Consider the following 23,257-nt stretch of genomic DNA (forward strand, 5'->3'; position numbering starts at 1 on the left):
ACCCGTGTCGGCGATAAAGCACCCCGAAAACACGGGGGTGACAAGGAGAACGATGCTGAGGGGGCAGCGGGTCCCCGGGGCTGCTCACGCCGTGAGCAGCCTTGTCCCTTGTGAGGGCGGACACCCGGCAAAGGCCAAGCATTGCAGCCGTAAAATAAATTAATTAGAACAACAATTAGCGCGGGTGTAGCCCCTCGAGGCCGTAGTGTCTTTGTCACCCCCAGAAATGTTCACGTCCAGAAAATTGGGGGGTAAAGTTAAAAAGCTGCGCAGGCCGAGGCTCTGAGGGCTGGGCTGGAGCGCGGGGAGCTTCCCCAGCGCTGGGATTCCAGCAGGGAACATCTCCTGTCTGCTGCCCAAAGCCTCTGCGCCTTTAGTGACTGTTTATTTAGAAATAAATGGGTTTTTCTCAGCTGGATAAGTGCTCTGAGATCTGTGACAGAGGATGGTGTGCTCCCTGTGGATTTATCAGGAGTCAGGACTTGTCCAAAGTTTCCCTCCGTGCTCAGGTACCTGCCTGGTGCATTTCCTATTCACCAGATTTTGTGCCGTGTTGCATTTGTTAAAACCAAAAAATAGCTTTGCAGCTGTTTAAAAAAACCCAAAACAACCCTGTAATTGCAACCTTTGAGTAAAGTCCTCAGGAAACAATCGATATTGGGATATGATAAGTTACAGAACATTGTGCAGCTACATTTAAAGACAGACTTTACAGGAATAGAAAAAAACAATTAAAAAGGAAAATACATTTATCGGACATACAAAGAGAACAAAAAATAAATCAGTCAACAAATTTTCAACAAATAATCAACAAATTTTGCTCCAATACACAGCAAACATTCCCACCCAGCCACTGTGACAATGACATTTCCAGGCAGGATGTGAACAGTGGAGAAGAAAGTGCAGATTTAATTCTTCTGCATCAGCTGCTGTGGGGATCTTCCCCTGCTACCAGGGCTCTCAGGGAATTCCTGGTGGGAATTCTGAACGGGGGGATCTGCACCTGCAGTGGCACTCAGGGAATTCCTGGTGGGAATTCTGAATGGGGGGATCTGCACCTGCAGTGTCACCCAGGGTATTCTTGGTGGGAATTCTGAATGGGGGGGATCTGCACCTGAACCAGCACCCAAGGAATTCCTAGTGGGAATTCTGAGTGGGGACCTTCATCTACTGCCAGGGAATTCTTGGAGGGAATTCTGAGTGTGGGGATCTGCACCAGAACCAGCACTCAGGGAATTCCTGGTGGGAATTCTGAATGGGGGGATCTGCACCTGCAGTGTCACCCAGGGAATTCCTGGTGGGAGTTCTGAATGGGGGGATCTGCACCTGCAGTGGCACCCAGGGAGCTCTTGGTGGGAATTCCGAGTGAGGGGATTTGCACCTGAACCAGCACCCAAGGAATTCCTAGTGGGAATTCTGAGTGAGGGGATCTTCATCTACTGCCAGGGAATTCTTGGAGGGAATTCTGAGTGTGGGGATCTGCACCAGAACCAGCACTCAGGGAATTCCTGGTGGGAATTCTGAATGGGGGGATCTGCACCTGCAGTGTCACCCAGGGAATTCCTGGTGGGAATTCTGAATGGGGGGATCTGCACCTGCAGTGGCACCCAGGGAGTTCCTGGTGGGAATTCTGAATGGGGGGATCTTCACCTGCAGTGGCACCCAGGGAATTCCTGGTGGGAATTCTGAATGGGGGGATCTGCCCCTGCAGTGTCACCCAAGGAATTCCTGGTGGGAGTTCTGAGTGGAACCTTCACCTGCTACCAGGGGGTTCCTGGTGGAGCCCAGAGCGTGGCCGGGTGCCCAGAAGCAGCGGCGGGTCCCTCAGTCCATCATGGCTCGGAACTGCTGGGTGTACTTGGCCAGCTCCTCCGCCTGCTCCCGCAGCTCCCTGCTGGCCTCGGCGCTGGGGAATTGCAGGGCGGCGCTTTTGGTGGCCAGGGCCAGGTTCTTGAGCAGGCTGCAGAAGCGGCTGCTGCTGTGCAGGACGTCGCTGCGGGCCTCCCTCTCCTGGGTCTCCTGGCACAGGGAATCCACCAGCCTCTGGCCCACCATGATGATGAGTTTGCTGTGGGAGATGAAGATTTCGGGGGGCTGGTGGCTGCTGAGGCTGGCGGTGAACACGCCGAGGGCCTTGTGCAGGGCAGCAAAGCACAGCCTGCAGTGCTCGGGGAGGGGGATTTTCCTGGCAGGCTCCTGCCTGCTGGCATTTTCAGTCTTTTTTGCACGTGGCAAGACCTGGAGAAAGAGTTAAAACAGAAGTAGATTCAGCCTGGTGTCACACGCCCTACCCTGAATTTTTGTGGTCTCCAAATGGCCACACCCTGGAGCCTTTACAGTAATTTCTCTTTCCATAAAGTGTTGGAAATTCTCCTGATTGCTTTTTCCCCCCTAAATACAGTTTTAATATCAGATAGCACACAAAGTGCTGCAGCTGAACATCAGTCCTTTACACGGTCTGGCCTTGAAGCTTTCAAATAATAAAAAACATTGATCTTTAATGGATTTAATCGGGGTTATGAATGATTAAAATGCACAAAGAAAGAGTCAACTTTATGCCAGTGCATGACAAGATACTTTGAAATACTGATTCTCACAGCCTTGTCTCAAATGATGCTGAAAGGCAATAAAATAAACTGTATGACTTTAAACTGGAGTTGTTTGATTGAGGAAAATAAGTGTTCTTCACAGGTTTTCAGCAGTATTTCTGGGAAAATGATCTCTGAGAAGCAAATGGGTCTCTGTGTATAGAGATGTGTGTCTGAATGCAAATTACTCTGAGTTTTAGCAAGCACAGAAATCACGGACTAAAAGCCCTCATAAATAACATTTTCAAAGTCAGAAATACCTTTGGGTTTGACTCTGCACTCTTCTTTGCTACTTCTTTACCTGAAATGACTTTCTGTGCCTGTTGCAAATTAAAATGAAAGCAAAGTTGAAACAACTACATAAAGTATTTAAATATAAATGTGGTTTTCTCTTATTTCATGGGGAAACAACTACTTGTTCTGCAGCCTTCATGTTGCAAATAGAAATGGGGGATTTATTAGAAGGAGCAGTAGGTTTTTTCCTCCTAAAAGTGCAGTATCTGATCCTGTAAGATCTGAGATTGAAACCAACATCAACAAAGCATTTCAATGTAACATTCCCTAAGTATTGAGGACAAACAGCATTTCTTTGGGAAACTAAGGGAGATATTCTTAGTAGATACTTTAGTGATTCTAAGGAGATTCTTACAATCATCCAGAATTATTCCAACAAATAAATGTGATAATTCAGAGTTTAATTTCTATGCAAACGGGATTTCCATCCAAGTTAGGAAGGAACATATCTTGTCGTGCCAAACACAATGTAGTGGCAGGAAGAGAACGATGAAAAAAAAGAGAAGTAAGGTTTTGCTAACTTCCAATGAAACCTACTTCCCAAATGAATTTAAGCTGGCAAGAATGATAAAAATGTTTGATTTTCTCTGTTGATTAAAATTACTGCTCATTGTACACGTGCCATCCAGCACTGTCACAAAATCCTGGATCTATGTAAAGTCTGGAAAGTGGGATGCAAACTGAGTGTAGCACTGCAAAGGTAAAATAGTGCTGATAGTTAACAGCCCAACATCTGCAAAGGGTGAGGAGTTCAGAGAGGAAACCCCGGTGTCACTGACCTGTAACTGGACATAATCACAATCCTCACTGCAATTTTCTTCTGGTTTCTGCACAGGGACCTGGCTTTGGCTGGATTTCTCAGGAGCATTTCTCTGGAGTGACTCAATTTCTACTCTTCTTGGCACTGGGATCTGTTTTGCCATTTTGCATTCTGGGTTCACTTTTGGTTGCTTCTTTTCTTGCTCCTTCTCGTTCTTCCTGAAGAGCAGCTTCCCGTTGGCGATGATGATGGACACAAACCTCTTGATATCATCTGGAATTGTCCTGGCCACCATGACGAAGCGATCCAGGTCGTCAGGGTTGTTCTGGGGCTTCCTGAGCACCAAAGCCTCCAGGGACCAGCTGCAGCTGTTGAGAGCTTCCCTCGTTTCTGTCAATATTTGGTAGGAGTTCCTGAGGATTTCCAGCTGCTTTTTAATTCTGGCCTGCAGGTTGTTATCTGAGAGGTTGGAGGCGTTTCCCTTCAGGGCTTGAGCAAAGGCCAGGAACTCTCCCAGTGACACCTTTATGTGGTCCACTGCTCTGTGGATCTCTTCCAGGCTTTTCTCCAGGTGCTCCTGCAATCTCCACTTGCTGCTCACAAAGATCATTAAGCTGGCGATGGAGCTGGACACGCCGTGCTGCAGCCGAGTCAGGGTCTCGATGGCTGCTTCCAGCTCCAGTTTGATTTCTTGGACAGGCTCTGGTGATGGTGACAGCGTAGAAAATGACTCAGCAGAAGAGCTGGAGGAGGAGGAGAGACTGCTGCTTCTGCTGTCCACACTAGAGACACACAAACTGTCATTTTCTGACTTGGCATCCATGGAGAGCTGTGGAGAAGCACCGTGTGCTTGGTCACTGCTCTTTTCCATCTCTTTCTTGGAGTGCCCAGCACTGGGCAAACCTTTGGGAATATCATAAACGTTCTCCTCAGAGATCTGACTCTCAGCCTTGGCAGCCAGGAGCCTGGGGGGCAGCTCAGAGCTGCTGTTCTGTGGCAGGAGGAGCACATCCCGTGAGGGTGGAACGTCGTAGAGGGGGATTTCTGGAAGCGTTAATTTCCGCTGCGCCGGTGGAATGTCGTACAGCTGTGGATTCCCAGCCTTGGCTTCAGTGGCTGTGGCTGGAGCCTTGTACCTGGCTGGGGGAATGTCATACAGCACCTGCTTCTCCACAGACTGCCCAGGAGGGTTGGGTTTGAATCCGGGATTTTCAGGGGATACTGGAATATCGTAAATCCATTCGGACTTCCGAGGGTTTGGCAAAGTGTTGAAATGGCCCCAGCACTTCTTCTGAGATTTATTTTCTGAGTTATTGAGTTCCCTTTTGGGAGGGACATCATATAACTGCAACAGAGCACAGAGGGTTCATAAACCATCTTTTTAAATGAGAATGAGAAGCAGAACTGAATTCTTAGAGCACACAAATGTGTGCAACTCCACTGATGTTGATAGAACACCACAGAAAGGCTGCCTGTATCTTTTATTTTCCAACATGCACAAGCTGCATGTATAAAAGGTAAAACATTTGGAGCACAGGTGATTAGATCCAACAGCAGAGTCCCCAGCCAGTGAATTCTGCAGACACTTGATTTTTTCCCCACTCCCATGCACACCCTTTCAAGCAATAAATCACCAAGAGACACCACTGACTCTGCTCAAACACCTTCAATGAATTTAATTTTTGCTTGATACAGATACATGTCTGTACAGCTGGAGTCTAAGCTGGAAAAGGGGCATTCAGGACCATTTGTAGTGTAAGAAACAGTGGGGAAGAGATGGGAAACCTGTCCCTGCTCCAAGCCAGGAGTGACAGATTATTCTGTGCTCACCAAGCCTTACTTACATTGCCTGCTGGTGAGTCCTGGCTGCCAGCTCCTCCTTTTTCTGCCTTGGATGGGATGTTGTAAAGCTGCTTCTGCTCTGCCTGGAAGCTCTCAGTGGACCTGCCCAGCAGGGCACCCTTCCTTGTGCTGGGGGGAGTGGCACCACTCTGCTCAAAGGGAAAAAGAAAGATTTATTTAGATCCTTTTTAGAGACCACTGGGGCCTTGAGTGGGGTCAAAGGCCATACATGAGTAGGTTTGGGTCTGAGCAGGGATCACGCAGGAAATCTGTGGGAAATGATGGGCTGGGCTCAAGCCTGCACTGCCCGGGAGCAGCAGGGGGTGGGGAGGCCCCTGGGCTGCTGCAGTGCCACTCACACCTTGGTGTGGGAGGTGACAGGACAGGCTGGGGGCTGGTGCCTGTGCATCCTCAGGGGTGGAGGAAATGTGACTGTCACTACAGGACACGAAACAATATGACACGGACTCACTGCTCTTTCCAAGGTAAAAAAGGGACTTTTTATTTTCTGACTCTAACATTTATAGATTTCCAAAAGTGACAGTGGATTGGAGGGTGACAGTGTCACCTCTCCAATGACACTGGACAAACCAACAGTCCATCAAATTCTCCTCCTCTATAAAAGAATGCAAAGCAATAAGTTATTTACATAAGGTGTGTGAGAAAGTTTGTTACAAGAATGTAACCATCAGAAGGCTTAGAAAATCTTAAAATGTCAGGGTGACATGTGACATTCATTGAGCCCAGGGGAGGGGGACAGCACCAGGGACAGGATTGTGTAACAGGACACGTCACGATGATGTGACCAACTCCAGGGTGTGTTTTTCCCAGGAGGAGGGTGGTGGGGTGACATTTAATTTCTTGCTGGGCGTGGGGTTGTGACTCTTCTCTGAACACCCCCAAATCACCCCCACCAAATGACACCACCACATTTCCTCACGGATTCCGAGGCAGAGAGGGTGACAGGTCAATTCTACTGTCACCCTATTTGCTTTTTGTAAAATTGGGAAGAAAATCATCTCTTTTTAGCTCAAAACCTCAGTTCTCCTGAGTTTCTTAGAAATTTAGAGCAATGTGTCTTAAATCTGGTGCATTTCTAATAAACACTTCCATTTTTTCTGTCAGTAGGGCATTTCCCCATGGATTCTGGCAGAGAGGTTGACCCTGATACAGAAAATTCAGTAAGACATCAGTAGTGTCACCCTCTCTGCCTCAGAATGAAAACAGAAATAGAAAAAGAAATAGAAAAAACAGGGTGCCAGTAGAATTGAGCTGCAGATGTGCTCTGAGGTGCTCCAGGGGGGCAGCTGCAGGGAGGGAGGGGCAGGACTCACCTGTGGCAGCCGGGACCCACGGTGCTGCGAGGAGGGGACATCATAAACCTCACCCCTGATGCTGGGGGCTGAAGCCCGGCAGGCTCTGGGCAGGGTAAACAGGTGCTTGGAGGGGAGAAAAAAAGAAATAATAAAACTGCATCAGCAGGAAGCTTTGAAAAGTCATTCAGCTGAAAAATCCACTGTTGAAGTAATCACTCTTAAGTGATAAAAACCTTCAGCTCGTCATTGAAAGTGAGAGACAGGAACTGACCTTACAGGCAGTAGCATGTTTGTTCTCAAATAATTCTCCTTTACCAGCATTTCTGGTACATTTTAGATAAGATCTAACCTGGCACAAAGACAATCTCCCTTGCTAACCACAGGGCAGAAAAGATTTGGAGAAGATCCAGCTGCAGTTATCACTTAAACCTTTAAACTGCCCAAAAGCAGAACCACTTAAAAAAGGAAGTGGAGAAATTTCGACTTCTCCAAGCCCACAGTCATTGGGTCAAGCCAATTTAATGTCAGAGCAGCAGAAAAGTGCAGGCTGAGCATTATTCTGTAATTATGAACAAATTACTCATTTGGAAGGATTAAACCTTAATGTCTTGTCCAGCTCCATAAACAGGGAATTATATCTTTGCAGTCAGATTCTCCTGTTTGATTAAAACATAATTTGAACAGCCATGACCAGATCTGTGGGACAATTAATGTCACAAAATATGAATGCTAGGTTAGGACTTTTCTTTTTTGAAACCAACCACCAAAAGATGGAATTTTTTTCATCCAGCCTGCCTTTAGCCAGGCTGCCCTTAGCTGATTTATAAATGGGCCCTTGTAAACCCCTGACCTCCAGAAACACTGCTGGAGTGAGATATTACAGGAAATTTTAAACTGGTTTTAAACTGGAGGGAGGGATTCCCATTGTGCAAGTCCTGCAGCCACTGAATGTAGGGGAAATATGGTAGAGGAAGAAGAGTGCAGCTTCACTCTGCCTGGTTCAGCTCTCATCTGGAAACAGGGAATGAGGAGTGAAGACAAATCCCCTGAGTGCTGTGATAGAGAATCACAGAGCCACAAAGTGGTTTGGGTTGGGAGGGATCTTCAAGACCATCTCTTCCACCCCCTGCAGAGGGCAGGAACATCTTCCACTATCCCAGGCTGCTCCAAACCCCCTCCAGTGTGGCCTGGAACTCCTCCAGGGATGGGGAATCCTGGGCAGCCTGTGCCTGAATATGAGCATCTTCCTTGTAAACAGAGGCACAACTACCTTGAGGGAAAGGGTAAAAGATAAAAGCCATCCTTAGGCCAGGTCTGCTTCCAGATGGACAAATCTGAGGATCCAGCAGAAAGGAAACTCACTGGATATCACATGTTGGCACTTTGGGAAGTCCTGTCAGTGGCAGTAGAACCAGAAGGCGCCCTGGGTGTGAGGCAGAAGCAAGGAGGTTTCTCTGTGGGGTGAAAACACCCAGGCTCTGAGGGATTCATTCTTGTTTCACTGCTTTCAATGATCTCCCTCAAAGACTCACAGTGGCTTTTCCCAGCTGCTCAGAGGACAGCTGAGTATGGCAGGAGCTTTGCCAGCTGTGCCACAGGATCTCTGTGGGATGGTCTGGATTGTTCTGTGCTCCCTGAGCTCCCCTGCCTTGGGGACAGCTTGTGACCACCAGGGTGCAGCTGGTGTGGGGACAGCTGGGACACTGTGCCACAGGCAGCCCCACTCTCAACTTCTGGATAATCATCAGAGGCTGGGACATTTCTTTTTCATTGTTTTTCATTCTTAGGCTAGGCACAGCTTAGGTGGATAAATTCATGAAATGAGGCAGGGAGAGCCAAGGAGCTGCTCTGCCAGACCATTCATCCACATAATGAATAGATGACATTTTCCACCTGATTTGCTGGCACAACATGGAAAATGGATGCCAATCTCTGATACAGTTTGCCAATGGCTCCTTTAGGGTCAGAGATTTGGAGGAATCAATGCCAGCAAGTGCAGAAGAGTCTCTTGTAGCTGTACTCAGTCAGAGTTATGGTTGTGCAGTGCAGCTGCAGAGCTGAAAAGGAGGTTTTGGTCACCAGGGATGCCCTGAGTTTGTTGTTTTCCAGCACCCACCTGGCACCCAGCAGGAAGCAGCAAGGAGGTTTCCATGACTGGCCTTGCACCCAGCAGGAGGCAAGGTGGCTGAATGAGCCCCATAAATCAAATGATCATTAATTCAGCCTAAAACACTGTATCGCTGAATTTTCTTCCTTTTCCTTTCTCAATTAGAATTTCAAATGTGATTTCCATACACAGGATAAAGAGCCACCCAGGGCTGGAGAGCTCACAGAACTGAACAAAACCTCGCACTTGAACTCTGTCCCCACCTGCTCTATTTCTCGTTCATTATCAAACATTCCCCACTCATTTTTTCCTGAAGAAAGCACAAGGTTTTGATGTTAAAAACCAGTGAGATGTAATCAAATTGCAAGTTCCATGTATGTTTGAAAGTCAAATATGAGGAACTGGGAGAAAAAAGAGCCAGGCCAGGGAGCTGTAATGAAACCCTGGAAAACCAGTTTGTTCTTCTCTATATCTGAAGGAACTGGCGACAGCTCTCCACCTGTACACCTTGGTCAACATCTCAGTAGCAGCAAAAATGGGCTGGGAGAGAAACTGGTTGAGGGCACAGAGCAAAACTTTGTGTCCTTCTGTGTGTCTGGCAGGGGCTGCTGCTTGGTGCAAGCCTAGTGACAGCCCAAGAGACAGGCAGCAGCATTCTGAGCCTGCTGAGCTGCTGGAGACAGGAAAACCCAGACCAAAGCCAGCAATCACACACCAAAGGGTGATTTTTTAAAAATTATCAATCATGTTCCTGTGCAGATGGATGCAAAGACTCCACATGGATGGCTGCTGGGGAAAGTTCTTTGTCTTGTTATTTTAACTTTGTAAATAATTTATAGATTCTCCCAAACAAATGGTATATTCTTTACTTCCTGCCCTGTTTTACAGCTTTTTTAAACTGTCAGAAAGGTGAGGGAGCACAGAATATAGAGACCTTCATCCCTCGCCCAGAGCAGCATTTCTCACCCCATGCTATAAACTGATGGGAATTTCCTAAACACCATCATTCTTCTGCTGCAAACTCCACTGAAAATCTCAGGCTTCCTTATTTCCCTGCTCCCAGCCATTGTTTTAACAACAACATCTGGTTTTTAGAGCTCACCTGGTGCGTGGAGCGCTTGGTCCTCTCGCTGAGCAGCATTTCTCACTCCATGCTATAAACTGATGGGAATTTCCTACACACCATCATTCCTCTGCTGCAAACTCCACTGAAAATCTCAGGCTTCCTTATTCCCCTGCTCCCAGCCATTGTTTTAACAACAACATCTGGTTTTTAGAGCTCACCTGGTGCGTGGAGCGCTTGGTCCTCTCGCTGAGCAGCATTTCTCACTCCATGCTATAAACTGATGGGAATTTCCTACACACCATCATTCCTCTGCTGCAAACTCCACTAAAAATCTCAGGCTTCCTTATTCCCCTGCTCCCAGCATTGTTTTAACAACAACATCTGGTTTTTAGAGCTCACCTGGTGCGTGGAGCGCTTGGTCCTCTCGCTGAGCAGCTGCGCCGCCAGGGCCGGCGCCTGGTACACGGCCGGGGGCTGAACCCAGCCCTCCATCTTCTCGTAGGTGGCCGAGGGCGCCGTGGCCTTGGGCACGGAGGGCACGGAGGGCACGGAGGGCACGGAGGGCACCTGGTAGATGCTGTGTGTGGCTGGCAGCTCGGTGGAGGGCGGCAGGAGCTGCAGGCGGTTGGCGGGGGCCAGGCCGTGGTGGCCGTGCAGCGAGCAGTGCCACCAGCCCTGGCTGCCCGCCACGTGCTGCTCCAGCACCGTCACGATGTCCCCTCTGCGGAACGCCAGCTCGTCCGAGCACTCCGCCTTGTTGTCGTAGAGGGCTTTGGCCAGGCTGTGCTGGGGACACGGAGCACACCCACAGTGTCACATTGTCACTTTGTCACTTTGTCACTTTGTCACATTGTCACACCCACGCTGGTGTTCCCACCCTGCTGGGATCCCCTTCCCACCTGGGTCTGGGTTTGATTCACCTCGCCCTTTGCACATGGAACAGCCTCTCTCCAGCACTGGTGTCTCTTTGTTGTTGCAGTAAGGCAGGAAAATCATCAAGAAAAGCTTCATAAAGTCAGGCTGCTCTGCCTGGCCTGTCATTTCCTCTAAGGCAAGCTGGCCCTGTGCAAGTTCCCATGTAGAGCAGTCCTGCTGTGAGCAGTTGGTTAACACAATAGTCTATTCCTGGTTGGTGAAAACCAACCAGTTTTTACACCTTAGACAGAAAAATGAAAACTGTCCCTCACAAACAAGTTTCCCTGCATGTCCACCCGGGGTTTGAGTGACCAGTCCATATAGGATAACAACTTGTTACTGACCAATATAGGGATTGGCAGAAAGCTCCTGACCAATGGAGTCACACCAGGTCTGTAAAACTGGATAAAAAGGAGTTGTGTGAGTGAAGAATGGGCTTGTTCCACCATGGAGAAAATGGAGTGTGTGTGATTTATTCCCTTACTTTGTGTCTGCTACGGTCAGTGCAATAAAGAAATAGATAATAAAATTACTGTGGTACATTTCTTCATCACCTTTTCCTGCTCGAGGCCTTTATAGAGCACTGCTAATCTTCATAATTTAGATTTATTATATTAGACTTACATATATTGGACTTATAAGCTAAACCACAAGAAGTTCCACCTCAAAATGAGGAAGAACCTCTTTCCATGAGAGCCCTGGAACAGCTGCCCAGGGAGGGTGTGGATCTCCCTCCCTGCAGACACTCCAAACCCACCTGGATGCATTCCTGCCTCCTGCTCCAGGTGGCCCTGCCTTGGCAGTGGGGATGGACTCAGTGATCTCCAGAGGTTCTTTTCAACCCTAATGATTCTGTGATCCCAATATGAAAAATAGGGATCTATTCTGTGATCCCTATATAAAAATGAGTGTTTTTCCCATTGTGAATTCTTCATCTCATAACTACTCATTGCAAGATCACAGAATCATGGAATGCTTTGGGTGGGAAAGGACCTTAAATATCATCTCATCCCACCCCTGCCATGGCAGGGACACCTTCCACTGTCCCAGGTTGCTCCAAGCCCTGTCCAGCCTGGCCTTGGACACTTCCAGGAAGGGGGCAGCCAGAGCCAGCATGTAGCTTTAGTCACCCAAGGCTTTTTTGCAAAGGGTAGAGGAAGCTGTGGATGACATTTTTTAGTTTTTTTCCAGTACAAGATAGATTTTGCTTTCAGCTTTAAAATGGACTGTCTGCTCCCCGGTCAGTGGGACACTGGCTGTGCCTCAGCATTAATTCCTTATCAGAAAGTGCAAGTAATGTCCAGAGAGATAGCACCCAAATAGGAAACGTGATGCCTTGTATTTTTGTGCAGAGCATTTGCTGTGAGGCAGCAGCTGGCCTGAAGCTGCAGCACAAGAACTCGAATTTGTCAGCTCAGCTGGCGACAAGGGCTGTTGGCTGCAGGCATTTCATCAACAATGGCTTTTTGTGGGACAAGGGCAGCTGCCAGGGGGGACAGCAGCCCCCAAGGCCTCCTGGTCCAGCCTGGCTTTTGCCTTGAACATGGGAGTCACTTGGGATTGGGACGGTGCCAAATGTTGGAGTCAGGCCCCCAGGAATCCCCCCTGGGCCGGGCCTGGGCTCCACACTGACAAGGAAAGAACAGCCAACTTTTCCTGTTCTTCATCAACACTGCTGGGCTGGGTGCTGCACAGACACACTTCTGGAGGACAGACCCCCTTCCTCAGCCCTGGGGAAGGTGGGCAGAGGAAAACTCTGCCCCTTTTCCACATGAGAGCCTTATCCAGGCACACACAGGAAATGGGTGAAGGGCCAGCAAGGCTGGGCTCAAGGTCTGAGCCTGCCTGGGGCACACACAGCAAGGCTGGGCTCAGGGTCTGAGCCTGCCTGGGGCACTCACAGCAAGGCTGAGCTCAGGGTCTGAGCCTGGCTGGGGCACACTCAGCAAGGCTGGGCTCAGGGTCTGAGCCTGGCTGGGGCACACACAGCAAGGCTGGGCTCAGGGTCTGAGCCTGCCTGGGGCACACTCAGCAAGGCTGGGCTCAGGGTCTGAGCCTGCCTGGGGCAGACACAGCAAGGCTGGGCTCAGGGTCTGAGCCTGCCTGGGGCACACACAGCAAGGCTGGGCTCAGGGTCTGAGCCTGCCTGGGGCACACACAGCAAGGCTGGGCTCAGGGTCTGAGCCTGCCTGGGGCACACACAGCAAGGCTGGGCTCAGGGTCTGAGCCTGCCTGGGGCACACACAGCAAGGCTGGGCTCAGGGTCTGAGCCTGCCAGGGGCACACACAGCAAGGCTGGGCTCAGGACCTGAGCCTGCCACACTCAGCAAGGCTGGGCTCAGGGTCTGAGCCTGCCTGGGGCACACACAGCAAGGCTGGGCTCAGGGTCTGAGCCTGCCTGGGGCACACACAGCAAGGCTGGGCTCAGGGTCTGAGCCTGCCAGGGGCTGCCCTTCCTGTGCACCCACACAGCTGAGAGGAGCCTTTGGTTCACACTGTGGTTTTAAAAGGTATCTAAATATTGACATTTCCCTTTTCCTGTGGAAACAGCACCCTCAAGATGCTGCTGAGCCTAATTTTATCCCCAGAGACCCAAACCTTTCCATCAGAGGGGTCCCTGCTCAAGGCACAGCACAGGTTCCCTTGGTTTGCCCAGTGAAGAAGTGCAAATATCCCAGGGCCAGCACCTCCAGCCCGAGGCCAGGCTGAGGCAGGACACAGTCACTCAGATTTTGCATTTCTGGAGCTCACATCTGTGATCAACACAAACCCAGGAACCTCTAGAATCATCCAAATCAAGCCAAGCAGGAGATTAATGAATGAATCAATTAAATCATAGGGCACTCTGGGGAACCTGCCCTAGCTAGGAAACAGATCTGTTCAGGGATCATCTCATATCCCATCCAGAGAGCTGGAATGGAAAAATGAAGAAGATTTTGACTTGACAAGTGATGGAGACAAGCCCTATACTCCAGAGTAGAACAAGACTGAACTGAGAGATTGTCAGACCTCACACAAGCAGGGTCAGTGGAGCTCTTAAAAAAAAAAGAGATAAAAAAGGAAAGAAAACCCCAAAAAACAAACCATAAAGGTTTTCAGCTAAGGCAGGGCTTAATTAAATTCCAAGTTTCAGAACAAACCCTCAATACTGGAGTTGGAGAGCACATCTTTGCCATCCCCTGTCATATTTCACTATTTGCAAAATGCAGAGTATTTCAGCAAAATGCAGAGTAGTTCATCAAGGTGCAGAACATTTCAGCAAGGTGAAGAGCATTTCAGGAAGATATAGAGCATTTCATCAAGGTGCAGAGCATTTCAGCAAGGTGAAGAGCATTTCAGGAAGATAATAGAGCATTTCAGGAAGGTGCAGAGTATTTCGGGAAGGTGCAGAGAATTATTTCGGGAAGGTGCAGAGAATTATTTCGGGAAGGTGTAGAGCATTTCAGCAAGGTGCAGAGCATATCAGCAAGGTGCAGAGCATTTCAGGAAAATATAGAGCATTTCAGGAAGGTGCAGAGTATTTCAGCAAGGTGCAGAGCATTTCAGGAAGGTGCAGAGCATTTCAGCAAGGTGCAGAGTATTTCAGCAAGGTGCAGAGTATTTTGGCAAAATGCAGAGCATTTCAGGAAGGTGCAGAGCATTTCAGGAAGGTGCAGAGCATATCAGGAAGGTGCAGAGCATATCAGGAAGGTGCAGAGTATTTCAGGAAGGTGCAGAGCATTTCAGGAAGGTGCAGAGTATTTCAGCAAGGTGCAGAGCATTTCAGGAAGGTGCAGAACATTTCGGGAAGGTGCAGAGCATTTCAGGAAGGTGCAGAGCATTTCAGCAAGGTGCAGAATATTTCAGCAAGGTGCAGAGTATTTCAGGAAGGTGCAGAGTATTTCAGCACCCCAGCAGGAGCTCAGGAGGTGAGTGCTCACTCCCTCTCTGCCTGCAGGGCCATGGGCAGGGTTATCTGCGGGGCAGGCTGTGAGGCAGAGCCCAGCCCTGCCTGCTCCCCCAGCTCCCCGGAGGTGTGTGAGGCATCCCTGTGGCAGCCCCTGCTCTCCCGTGAGCACAGCCATCCCTGCCATGCCCTGACTCTAAACCAGGGCTGCACTCCCAGATCCCGAGCCCCCGGGATGCTCAGTGAGCAGGGGCAGTGCCGGGGGGCACTGGGAGATGCATTTTCCCTGTGAGCCAGCAGAGCTCTGGCTGGGCAGTGTTCTCTGGAGCTTTGTGTGTTGTGTCCTTAAATACCCAACGTGTAAAAAGCACTAAAGCAACACAGGTGAGGTCCAAGTGACTTTCCTTCTCTGCTTGCTGCCTCATCCCCATCAGCAGCCTTGTAAAAACCTCTCCTAAGACAAAGAACATCCTAAAAGCCCCACAAAGAGCACCTGGAGAGGCAGTGCTGGGGCTCTGCTCCCTCTGAGTGGGTTTAAACAAGCTGCTGACAAAGCACAGACCTGGAAAAGACAAAAAAGTGTCCCCAGAGGCACTGGGACCCCCAGAGCCCACAGCCAGCCCAGGGCAAAGCAGGTGGGTCCCACAGTGCAGGGTCCCTGGAACAGCCTCACTCCAAAAGTTCTCATCTAGCTGTGAGTGCACCTCCTTTATTGGAGCGAGGCTCAGATGTGGAGGAGTAATTCCCCTCCCAAAGTGGACTTGTCACATCTTTGTTGTTTGCAGATCCTTATCCAGCCCTGCTCCCTCTACAAAGCCTTGGCAGCCCTTGGGAGTCATAGGAATGAAAGCTGCTGCCTCATGTTTATTAATGGAGAAATTGTAATTAAGGGCAGCAAAGCTGAGCAGTGCCCAGTTCTATCATGTAAAATTTTATACCCTCAGAGTGACATCTGTGCTCTGTGTACACAATAGATTTTTATGCTAAGGATGAAACATCCCACTGTTACTAAAATCTCCTGGTGCCTCTCCTATCCCAAGCCTGATCTCTGTGCAACAGAAAAAAATATCATTATTAAATATATACAAACATTGCTAGAAAAATCCAAGTGGACACGGGGATGTACAGCACGTGATAATTTCAGCATCTTGTTCACAAGCCTCACAAAATAATTTCTCTGTGCCCCCATCCCACTCAGTTTGTGTTTGGAAATCTCAGTTTGCTGCCCTGCATTATTTCATGTGAATGGGTACTGCACTATTTCACAGCATTTCAGATAAAAAAGATATCTTTCACTTATTATCTTCAATTTGCTTCCTAAAAACCCCTGTTGAGATCATGTAAGTAAAGAGTTTAACCCCGGGAGGTTTTGTGGATCAAGAGAAATATTTCTCATGTTGCACATCAATACATGAGGGAGCTCTTTTACTGCAGGAAAGTGGGACTTAAAATATTTGAGGGGGAAGAGATACAGGGCTGTGTTTGCTAAACAGTTCTGCTCGTACATCAGAGACACCTCTGACATGTTTACAGAGCAGCTTCCAGTTAATCTCTTCACCTCCCAGCAAAGCTGCAGAAATAAACATTCTCCATCATGCCCTAGCTGGGAACAGCCTTCCCTGAGAATTCCCTTTCAAACCCCAGACCACTCTGAGTCACTTAAATGGTAGAGTTCACATCAACATCCACAGGAAAAGAGGAGAATTTACCTTAAAAGCTCAGAGCATTCTCCACCTGCCTGTGCAGCATTTCCTGTGACCTGCAGAAAGTTCTTCTGCATTTCTTTGTTTTGTTTGTGTATTTTGGAAAATAATTGTTCAGCTCCTAGAGAAGTTTTGTGCAAGCTTTGAGGAGGAATGAACATCAGGACTTGCTTTTATTGCTTTTATTGATTTTGTGGGGGTGGAAGCAGGTGCTGATCAGCAGGTTTTGAATTCTAAATTTGATCCAAGACAGAAGCACCACTTAAAAAAATCAAGTTTACAAATCCTGCAGCTTCCCACAGGGCACTGCTGCAGAGCTGGGAATTACAAGCTGCAGTTCTGCTGATTTCCCCCAAACTCTCTTTTCTCCACAAATGAAGTCAATCAAATCCTCGCTGTGTTAAAATCACCAGAAGGGGCAAGTGCAGCCAGGATTTCACCCCACTCAGAGCACTTTTACAGGACTGCTCTCATGCCCAAGCTCAAGGGAAAATAAACTGCCCCTTCCTGCTGCTCCCTGTGGGAGCATTCCTGGGGTGTGGGGCCTCAAACCTTTCTTTTTCCCATTTGCACCCAATCACTTCAGGGTTTTTTGACCTTTTTAAACCTTTTAGAATCCTAATGACACCTGACTACATTTATTTCTAAATAAAATGTGGCTTTACAGCTACAGCAAGTCCTGCTGAGTACGAGTTGGGCACTCCCCAGAGCAGGGTCCTCACCATCCTGTGGATCAAAAACATCCCCAGGGAAGCTCAGCAGGAGCAAAAGAACATTTTTCATTGAAAACTGGAAAATTTCAGGAACTGCTGCTGCTGGGGGTGCCCGGGTGCTGTCCCTGCATGCTGTGCCCTTTTCCCTGGTGTGCCAGCAGTGGAGAGGCCGAGGGCAGGGTGGGGGGTTCTGATTCACCAAGGAGCAGCAGCAGCACAGCTCCCACAGCTGCAACTGCCTGGGGCTCTCTGGCTGCACTGGGCAGCCCCCAAAGCCTTGTCCTCACCCCCAGAGTCCTGTCCTCACCCCCAAAGCCTTGTCCTCACCCCCAAAGTCCTGTCCTCACCCCCAAAGCCCTGCCCTCACCCCCAAAGTCTTGTCCTCACCCCCCAGAGTCCTGTCCTCACCCCCCAGAGTCCTGTCCTCACCCCCAAAGTCCTGTCCTCACCCCTAAAGCCCTGCCCTCACCCCCAAAGCCCTGCCCTCACCCCCAAAGCCCTGTCCTCACCCCCCAAAGTCCTGTCCTCACCCCCAAACCTTGTCCTCACCCTGCCCTCTGCACAGCCCTGCAGAGCTGGTGCTCCCGAGCAGATGAATGAAATGCATTGAATAAATTGAGGAATGGGTGGCTGCTGAGTGGATATCACTGAAATTGTCACATTTCTCCAGGCACGGCGGGGTTTCCAGCTGGGCTAATCCCTGGTGTGAGTCCCCAGGTCCGGGCAGCAGCTGGACGCTGCTCCCTGGCTGTCATTAGCAGGGGACACCTGGTGACAGCACAGCCCTGCCCTGCCCAGCTGCCAGGGCTCAGCTGGGACCCGCCGAGCCACTCCTTGTCACAGCCCGAGCCCTGCTCTGCACAAAGCCCAGCCTGGGCTGGGCAGAACCAGGCAAAAACGACTGCAGAGTGGGTTTGATCCATCTCCAATCCCCCCACACCAGGGGAAGAGAATATTTCCTAAAAATGAGCACTCCTTTGCTCCTTGAGCCCCAGCTGCTCTGCAGGATGTGGCCAGTCCTTACCCTCAAGTGCAGAGGGTTTCCCAGGCTCACAGAGCTCAGACTGAAATTACTTGGCATTTCCCTCATCACACAGTGACCTCAATTCCTGAGACATTTCCATTACCCATTTTCTAGGAGTCAGTGCAAAAACATCAGCTCTTTTGAGGTAATACTCAACTCTTAACCTCGTTTTTTCCAAGAGAATGTGGAAGTGACCAGTCTGAGTCACTCATGATCATTTCTAATAACCTTGTCATTACTCAATGCACACAGAACAAACCCTCACCCTCCTCTGCCACACTGATGCTCTTGAGAAACTGTTCATTTGGAATATATTTTAAAAATTAGGACCAAGTGTTCTGTTAGCGATGTGCAAATCAGCTGAACACACACATTGCAAAGAGACCCCACCAGATGCAGATTTTACCCTCTGTCCATCACTAATGGAATCAGGAAAGTCACCAAATCAGCTGCAGCAGGAAGAAAAGAGCCCAGTACTTACACTGACCTTCATTTTGCTGTGTTTCCCTCTTAGTCCATCACCTGAGCAGGAGGAGGAGGAGGAAGAGGAGGAGGAGGAGGAGGATGTCCCCAGCCCTGCCAGTGGCTCAGGCAGCTCTGGAGGCTCTGGCTGGAAGCCTGGAGAGGGAAAGCTCAGCCTCTGCCACCTCCTCCTGGCTGGGAGCCCCGGGAAAGCAGCTCTGGGAATGGGGGGAGCTCATTACGTGGCAGAACTCTCTCCAGGGAGCCCCTGGCTGCAGCTGGTGATGTGCAGGACACACAGACTCCCCTGCAGGGAGTGCCTGCCCTGCTCTGAACAGAAAACCCGGGGCAGCAGGGCTGGATCAGGAAAAGGGCTGGATTTGGAAGCATTTTTGCTGCAGCATTTTTTACTCCTGGCTTGTTGTGCTTGGGTTTTTTTGCTTTTTTTGTTTGTTTAGGGTTTTTAAAAATTTTTTTTAAATTTCAAAGTGGTGTGAGTTTTGATACACTTTTAATCAGTCTTTAGAAAACTGAACAGATCCCCTTTGTGGTTATAAATCCCCTGCAAAACCACCTCACCCTGCAGAGGCAGAAAACCCAAGGAGGAAAGCTAAACATGAGCTGCAGCTGAAGGGTTTTGTTTCTTGAACTGTTTAAAAAATCCTTGAATATTGTTAAAGTATAATGTCATTTTAAATTATTAATGGTTGCCATTTGCTTGGCAACAGCTGAGTCCTGCTCATGCTGGTGCACAGGTTTTACCACTTTGGACTCAGGATATCTTGGGGTTGTCAATTTTTTACTGGTTTTGCCTTTGTACATGCTGGCTTTTCTCTGGTAAAAGCCTCTTCCTTCCTCTTTCCACAGTAGCTTCAAGATTAAATTAGACACTGGCTCCCAAAGCCACAATCCTGTAGCTAGAAAAGACTTTAATATCTTGAATAGAAAATGCTGAATTGAAAAGCTTCATCAACAAAATCTACACCTCTGTGCTGGGAGCAAACCAGCTGCTGTCCAGAGGAGAAAGAATTCCTGGAATGGGCACAAACCAGCCCATTGCAGTGCCTTTGTGGTTTTCTCTTCTTTCTTTTTTATTTTTTAAACGTGAGGAGCAGCAGTTTGAGCCCTTCAGACCCTTCATGCAGCTGATCAGGAGCCATTCATTTGCTACCCTGGAGTTTTTCAGGTGCTCCAGCATTTGAAGTGATGGAGTGATGTCAGTTAGGAACCCACAGCTTGTGGCCACAGAGCTACTTTCAAATCCAATTAAATGTTCCCGTGAATGAGCCCCAGAGGGAATTCCTGCTGTGCAGGGACACCTCCCACTGTCCCAGGTGCTCCCAGCCCTGTCCAGCCTGGCCTTGGGCACTGCCAGGGATCCAGGGGCAGCCCCAGCTGCTCTGGGCACCTGTGCCAGGGCCTGCCCACCCTGCCAGGGAAGGACTTTTCCTGATATCCAACCCAAACCTATTCTCTGGCAGTTTGAAGCCATTCCCTGTGTGCTGTCCCTCCATCCCTTGGAAATCCTCTCTCCACCTTTGCTCCTGGCTCCTCCAGGCCACCCTGAGCTCACCCCGAGCTCCTCCTGCCCAGGTGAGCAATGCCAGCTGTGCCAGCAGAGCTGCTCCATCCCTGTGCCCAGCCTGGAGCTCCTCTGGGCTCTTCCAGCAGCTCCAGCTCCTCCCAGGTGCCAGGGCTGGGGCAGCCCTGCAGGTGAGCTCTCACCTGGGCAGGGAATCTCTGTCACCCCAGGCCCGTGTTTGTGGGTGAGGAGGGGAGATGTGAACGGGGGATTTTAGGGGAGAAAAACTCCAGATCCACCTCAAGCCCATCCAAAGACTCTCCCATTTTCCCTCAGCCAAAGCTGTGGCACTGCAGGAGCTCACGGGGGTTTGAAGTTGCAGCAAGGGCTGCAAGGCTTCCTGTGCTGCCCCTGGATACCCAACAACAACAGCAGCCAAACACCAGCCCTGGCTGAGCTCACACCGAGCTCCTCTCACAGGGGCTTCCCCTGCAGGTGCAATAGTTGGGGCACAGGGGTCATTGCAGAGCATTTCCTGTCACAGCAATGCTGCTGGGACTTCAAGGAGTCCAGAGAGTAGAAAAAAGCCTCTGTATTTTTATATCATTCAAGTATTATAATAAACAGTACTGCCAGGGTGGTAGGGGGCTGATAAAGAGTTCATCAGTGATGTTGCAGAAAGAATTTTTGGGTTTTTTTTACTCAGCTGAAGTTGACTGGGTGGGCTCTGGCCATGTCTAAAATGCTCACAGCAGAACAGATAATCAGTTTGCTACCATTATTTTGATTTATTAAAAATCCTCTCAAGAGAACTGGAAATATATGTAGAAATAGAAAATCCTTCTATATAGAGATGAAAAATACCCTGCCTCAGTTACTGATGACTCAATGTGAAAAGTAGCCCCCTAATCTTTGCAAGGCTTGATGGAAAATGTGGAGCGTAAAAAAATGACTCATTGAACTCCTACTAAGCTTTTATCCCCCACTACATTTTGTATTAAATTTCCAGGAGGCAGATTATTTACAGTAAACACTGAGATCATAATCCACCATGAAAATCCTAATTCCAGTACACTTCTTGGACTTGCAGACAGCAGGACAGCAGGCATTGACTTTGAATCAAGATTTCAGCATTCTCCAACCCTTACAGCTGCAGCAGGGCCTCTGATCTATAGAAAATTAATCTAGATGGAATGTGGATACAGAAATACATGTAACAAACTTTATACACTGCGTCCAGTCTTTCAAAATAGGAACACAGAGTGTTTCAAAATGTTTTCTGGTTTGTATGCAACATAAAGAAGTGATGTCATGCAAGAGGGCACCAGAGCTGGCACAGAGAGGATCTGTGTCTCTAATGTCACTGCAGCACGGCAGTAAGGTGCAGCCTTGACATTGAATCTTTATCATTTCACAAATGTGCTTATTTCCAGATGTTTGTTGGTTTTCAATTCTGCTTTATCCAGGATCCTCACCAAGAAGATGTTTCTCCCAGTCAGTGGTTTTGTCACCATGAAAAGCACAGGGGGACATCAGGTACAGGAGCCTTCTGTCCCCCTGAGGTGAGGAACCCAAACACTTCACAGAGCCACAGAACTGAGGCTGGCAGAGAGCTCTGAGACCTCTGAGTCCCAGCTGTGCCTGATGTCCCCAGCCCAGAGCACTGAGTGCCACCTCCAGGAATTCCTGGGACACCTCCAGGGATGGCGACTCCAACCCTCCCTGGGCAATCCCTGACCCCTTTCCATGGGGAAATTCCTGCTGTGCCCACCCTGAGTTACCCTGGCCCAGCCTGAGGCTGTTCCCTCTGCTCCTGTCCCTGTTCCCTGGAGCACAGCCCGACCCCCCGGCTGTCCCCTCCTGGCAGGAGCTGAGCAGAGCCACAAGGGCCCCCTGAGCCTCCTTTGCTCCAGGCTGAGCCCCTTCCCAGCTCCCTCAGGAATTCTCCAGCCCCTTCCCAGCTCCCTCAGGAATTCTCCAGCGCCTTCCCAGCTCCTTTCCCAGCCCTGGACAGCTCCAGCCTCTCAGGGTCTCTCTGGCCATGAACAGCCAGACGCAGAGGGATCTCATCACTGCTACTTCCAACATCACCAAGCATCCCACTGAATTCAAACACCAAACCCTTCCCTACCAAAACCCAGCCCTACCTTTGCAGGTGTGCTGCTCCTTGGGTTTGCATCCATGGTTGTCATTGTGCACTTGGAGCAGCACAGAGAACCAGGGGATGGGGACACTTCAGCCGTGCCCGGGTGCTGTGTGTGGGGAACTCCCCTCAGCCAAGTCCATCTGACAGCTCTGCCCCTAGCAGCACTTGCTGCTTGGAGACAAGCTTCTCATGTGAGATAATATCTGAGACAACAGGAGATGAAAGGAGGGCAGAATAAAACCCCAAAAAAGCCCTTTTGGCGACTGGAAGTAAGAAAACGCCGCGTCAAGTGGGATTTTCCTTGGTCTTCCTGCACCAACTTGTCGCAGTGAAGCAGTGGGAAGTCTGAGCCCTCTGCCCGTGCTCCTGTTTCCTCTTTTGCAGCAGTGACAGCAGGGCTGTGGCACAGTGAGGAGCTGCACAGCCCTGATAAGACAGCCCTGCCACAGCCCCAGCAGTGCAGGATTTCACGGCCAGCTCCTCCCGGCTTCCCAGGCAGTCTTGGCTCTCACAGCATGAGGAAGCAGGAGCCCATCAGGAACTCAAGGCACCCTGATTCCCACAGGGAAAGGTGTTCCCAGAGTCAGGGAATGGCTTGGGCTGGAAGGGGCATAGGGACCACCTCATTCCACGGGCAGGGACACCTTCCAGCAGAGCAGGCTGTTCCAAGCCCATCCAGCCTGGCCTTGCACACTGAATTTCACCCCAGGGTTCATTTTCTCCCTCAACAGGATGAGTTCAGTTTTTCCCAGCCCTTTTCTCAAACAGAAACCCAACAACCTTGTGGCCTCAGGAGAATGTCCAGGATATGAAAGACAGCAGGGTGCCAGTGGCAGGATGGTTTTGTGTTAAAGAAGTAACTTTTTGCTCTTGCACTGTGAGTTCAAGCCCCCAGAACTACGGAAGCTTGAGG

At 49.5% G+C, this 23,257-nt stretch overlaps 1 protein-coding gene across 1 annotated transcript; it reads right to left on the bottom strand.

The window, feature by feature from the left end:
* Nucleotides 1–731: 731 nt before the first annotated feature.
* On the bottom strand, nucleotides 732–22,667 carry CASS4 (Cas scaffold protein family member 4). The gene is made up of 6 exons (XM_059862790.1): nucleotides 22,346–22,667; nucleotides 10,373–10,759; nucleotides 6,819–6,923; nucleotides 5,487–5,633; nucleotides 3,662–4,987; nucleotides 732–2,238 (listed from the first exon to the last, which is right to left on the bottom strand). The coding sequence occupies exons 1-6, from the start codon at nucleotides 22,388–22,390 to the stop codon at nucleotides 1,825–1,827; spliced, it is 2,424 nt and encodes an 807-aa protein (XP_059718773.1). The 5' UTR covers nucleotides 22,391–22,667; the 3' UTR covers nucleotides 732–1,824.
* Nucleotides 22,668–23,257: the final 590 nt, after the last annotated feature.

Source organism: Haemorhous mexicanus, chromosome 18 (genome assembly GCF_027477595.1).
Source record: "Haemorhous mexicanus isolate bHaeMex1 chromosome 18, bHaeMex1.pri, whole genome shotgun sequence".
NCBI lineage: Eukaryota > Metazoa > Chordata > Aves > Passeriformes > Fringillidae > Haemorhous > Haemorhous mexicanus.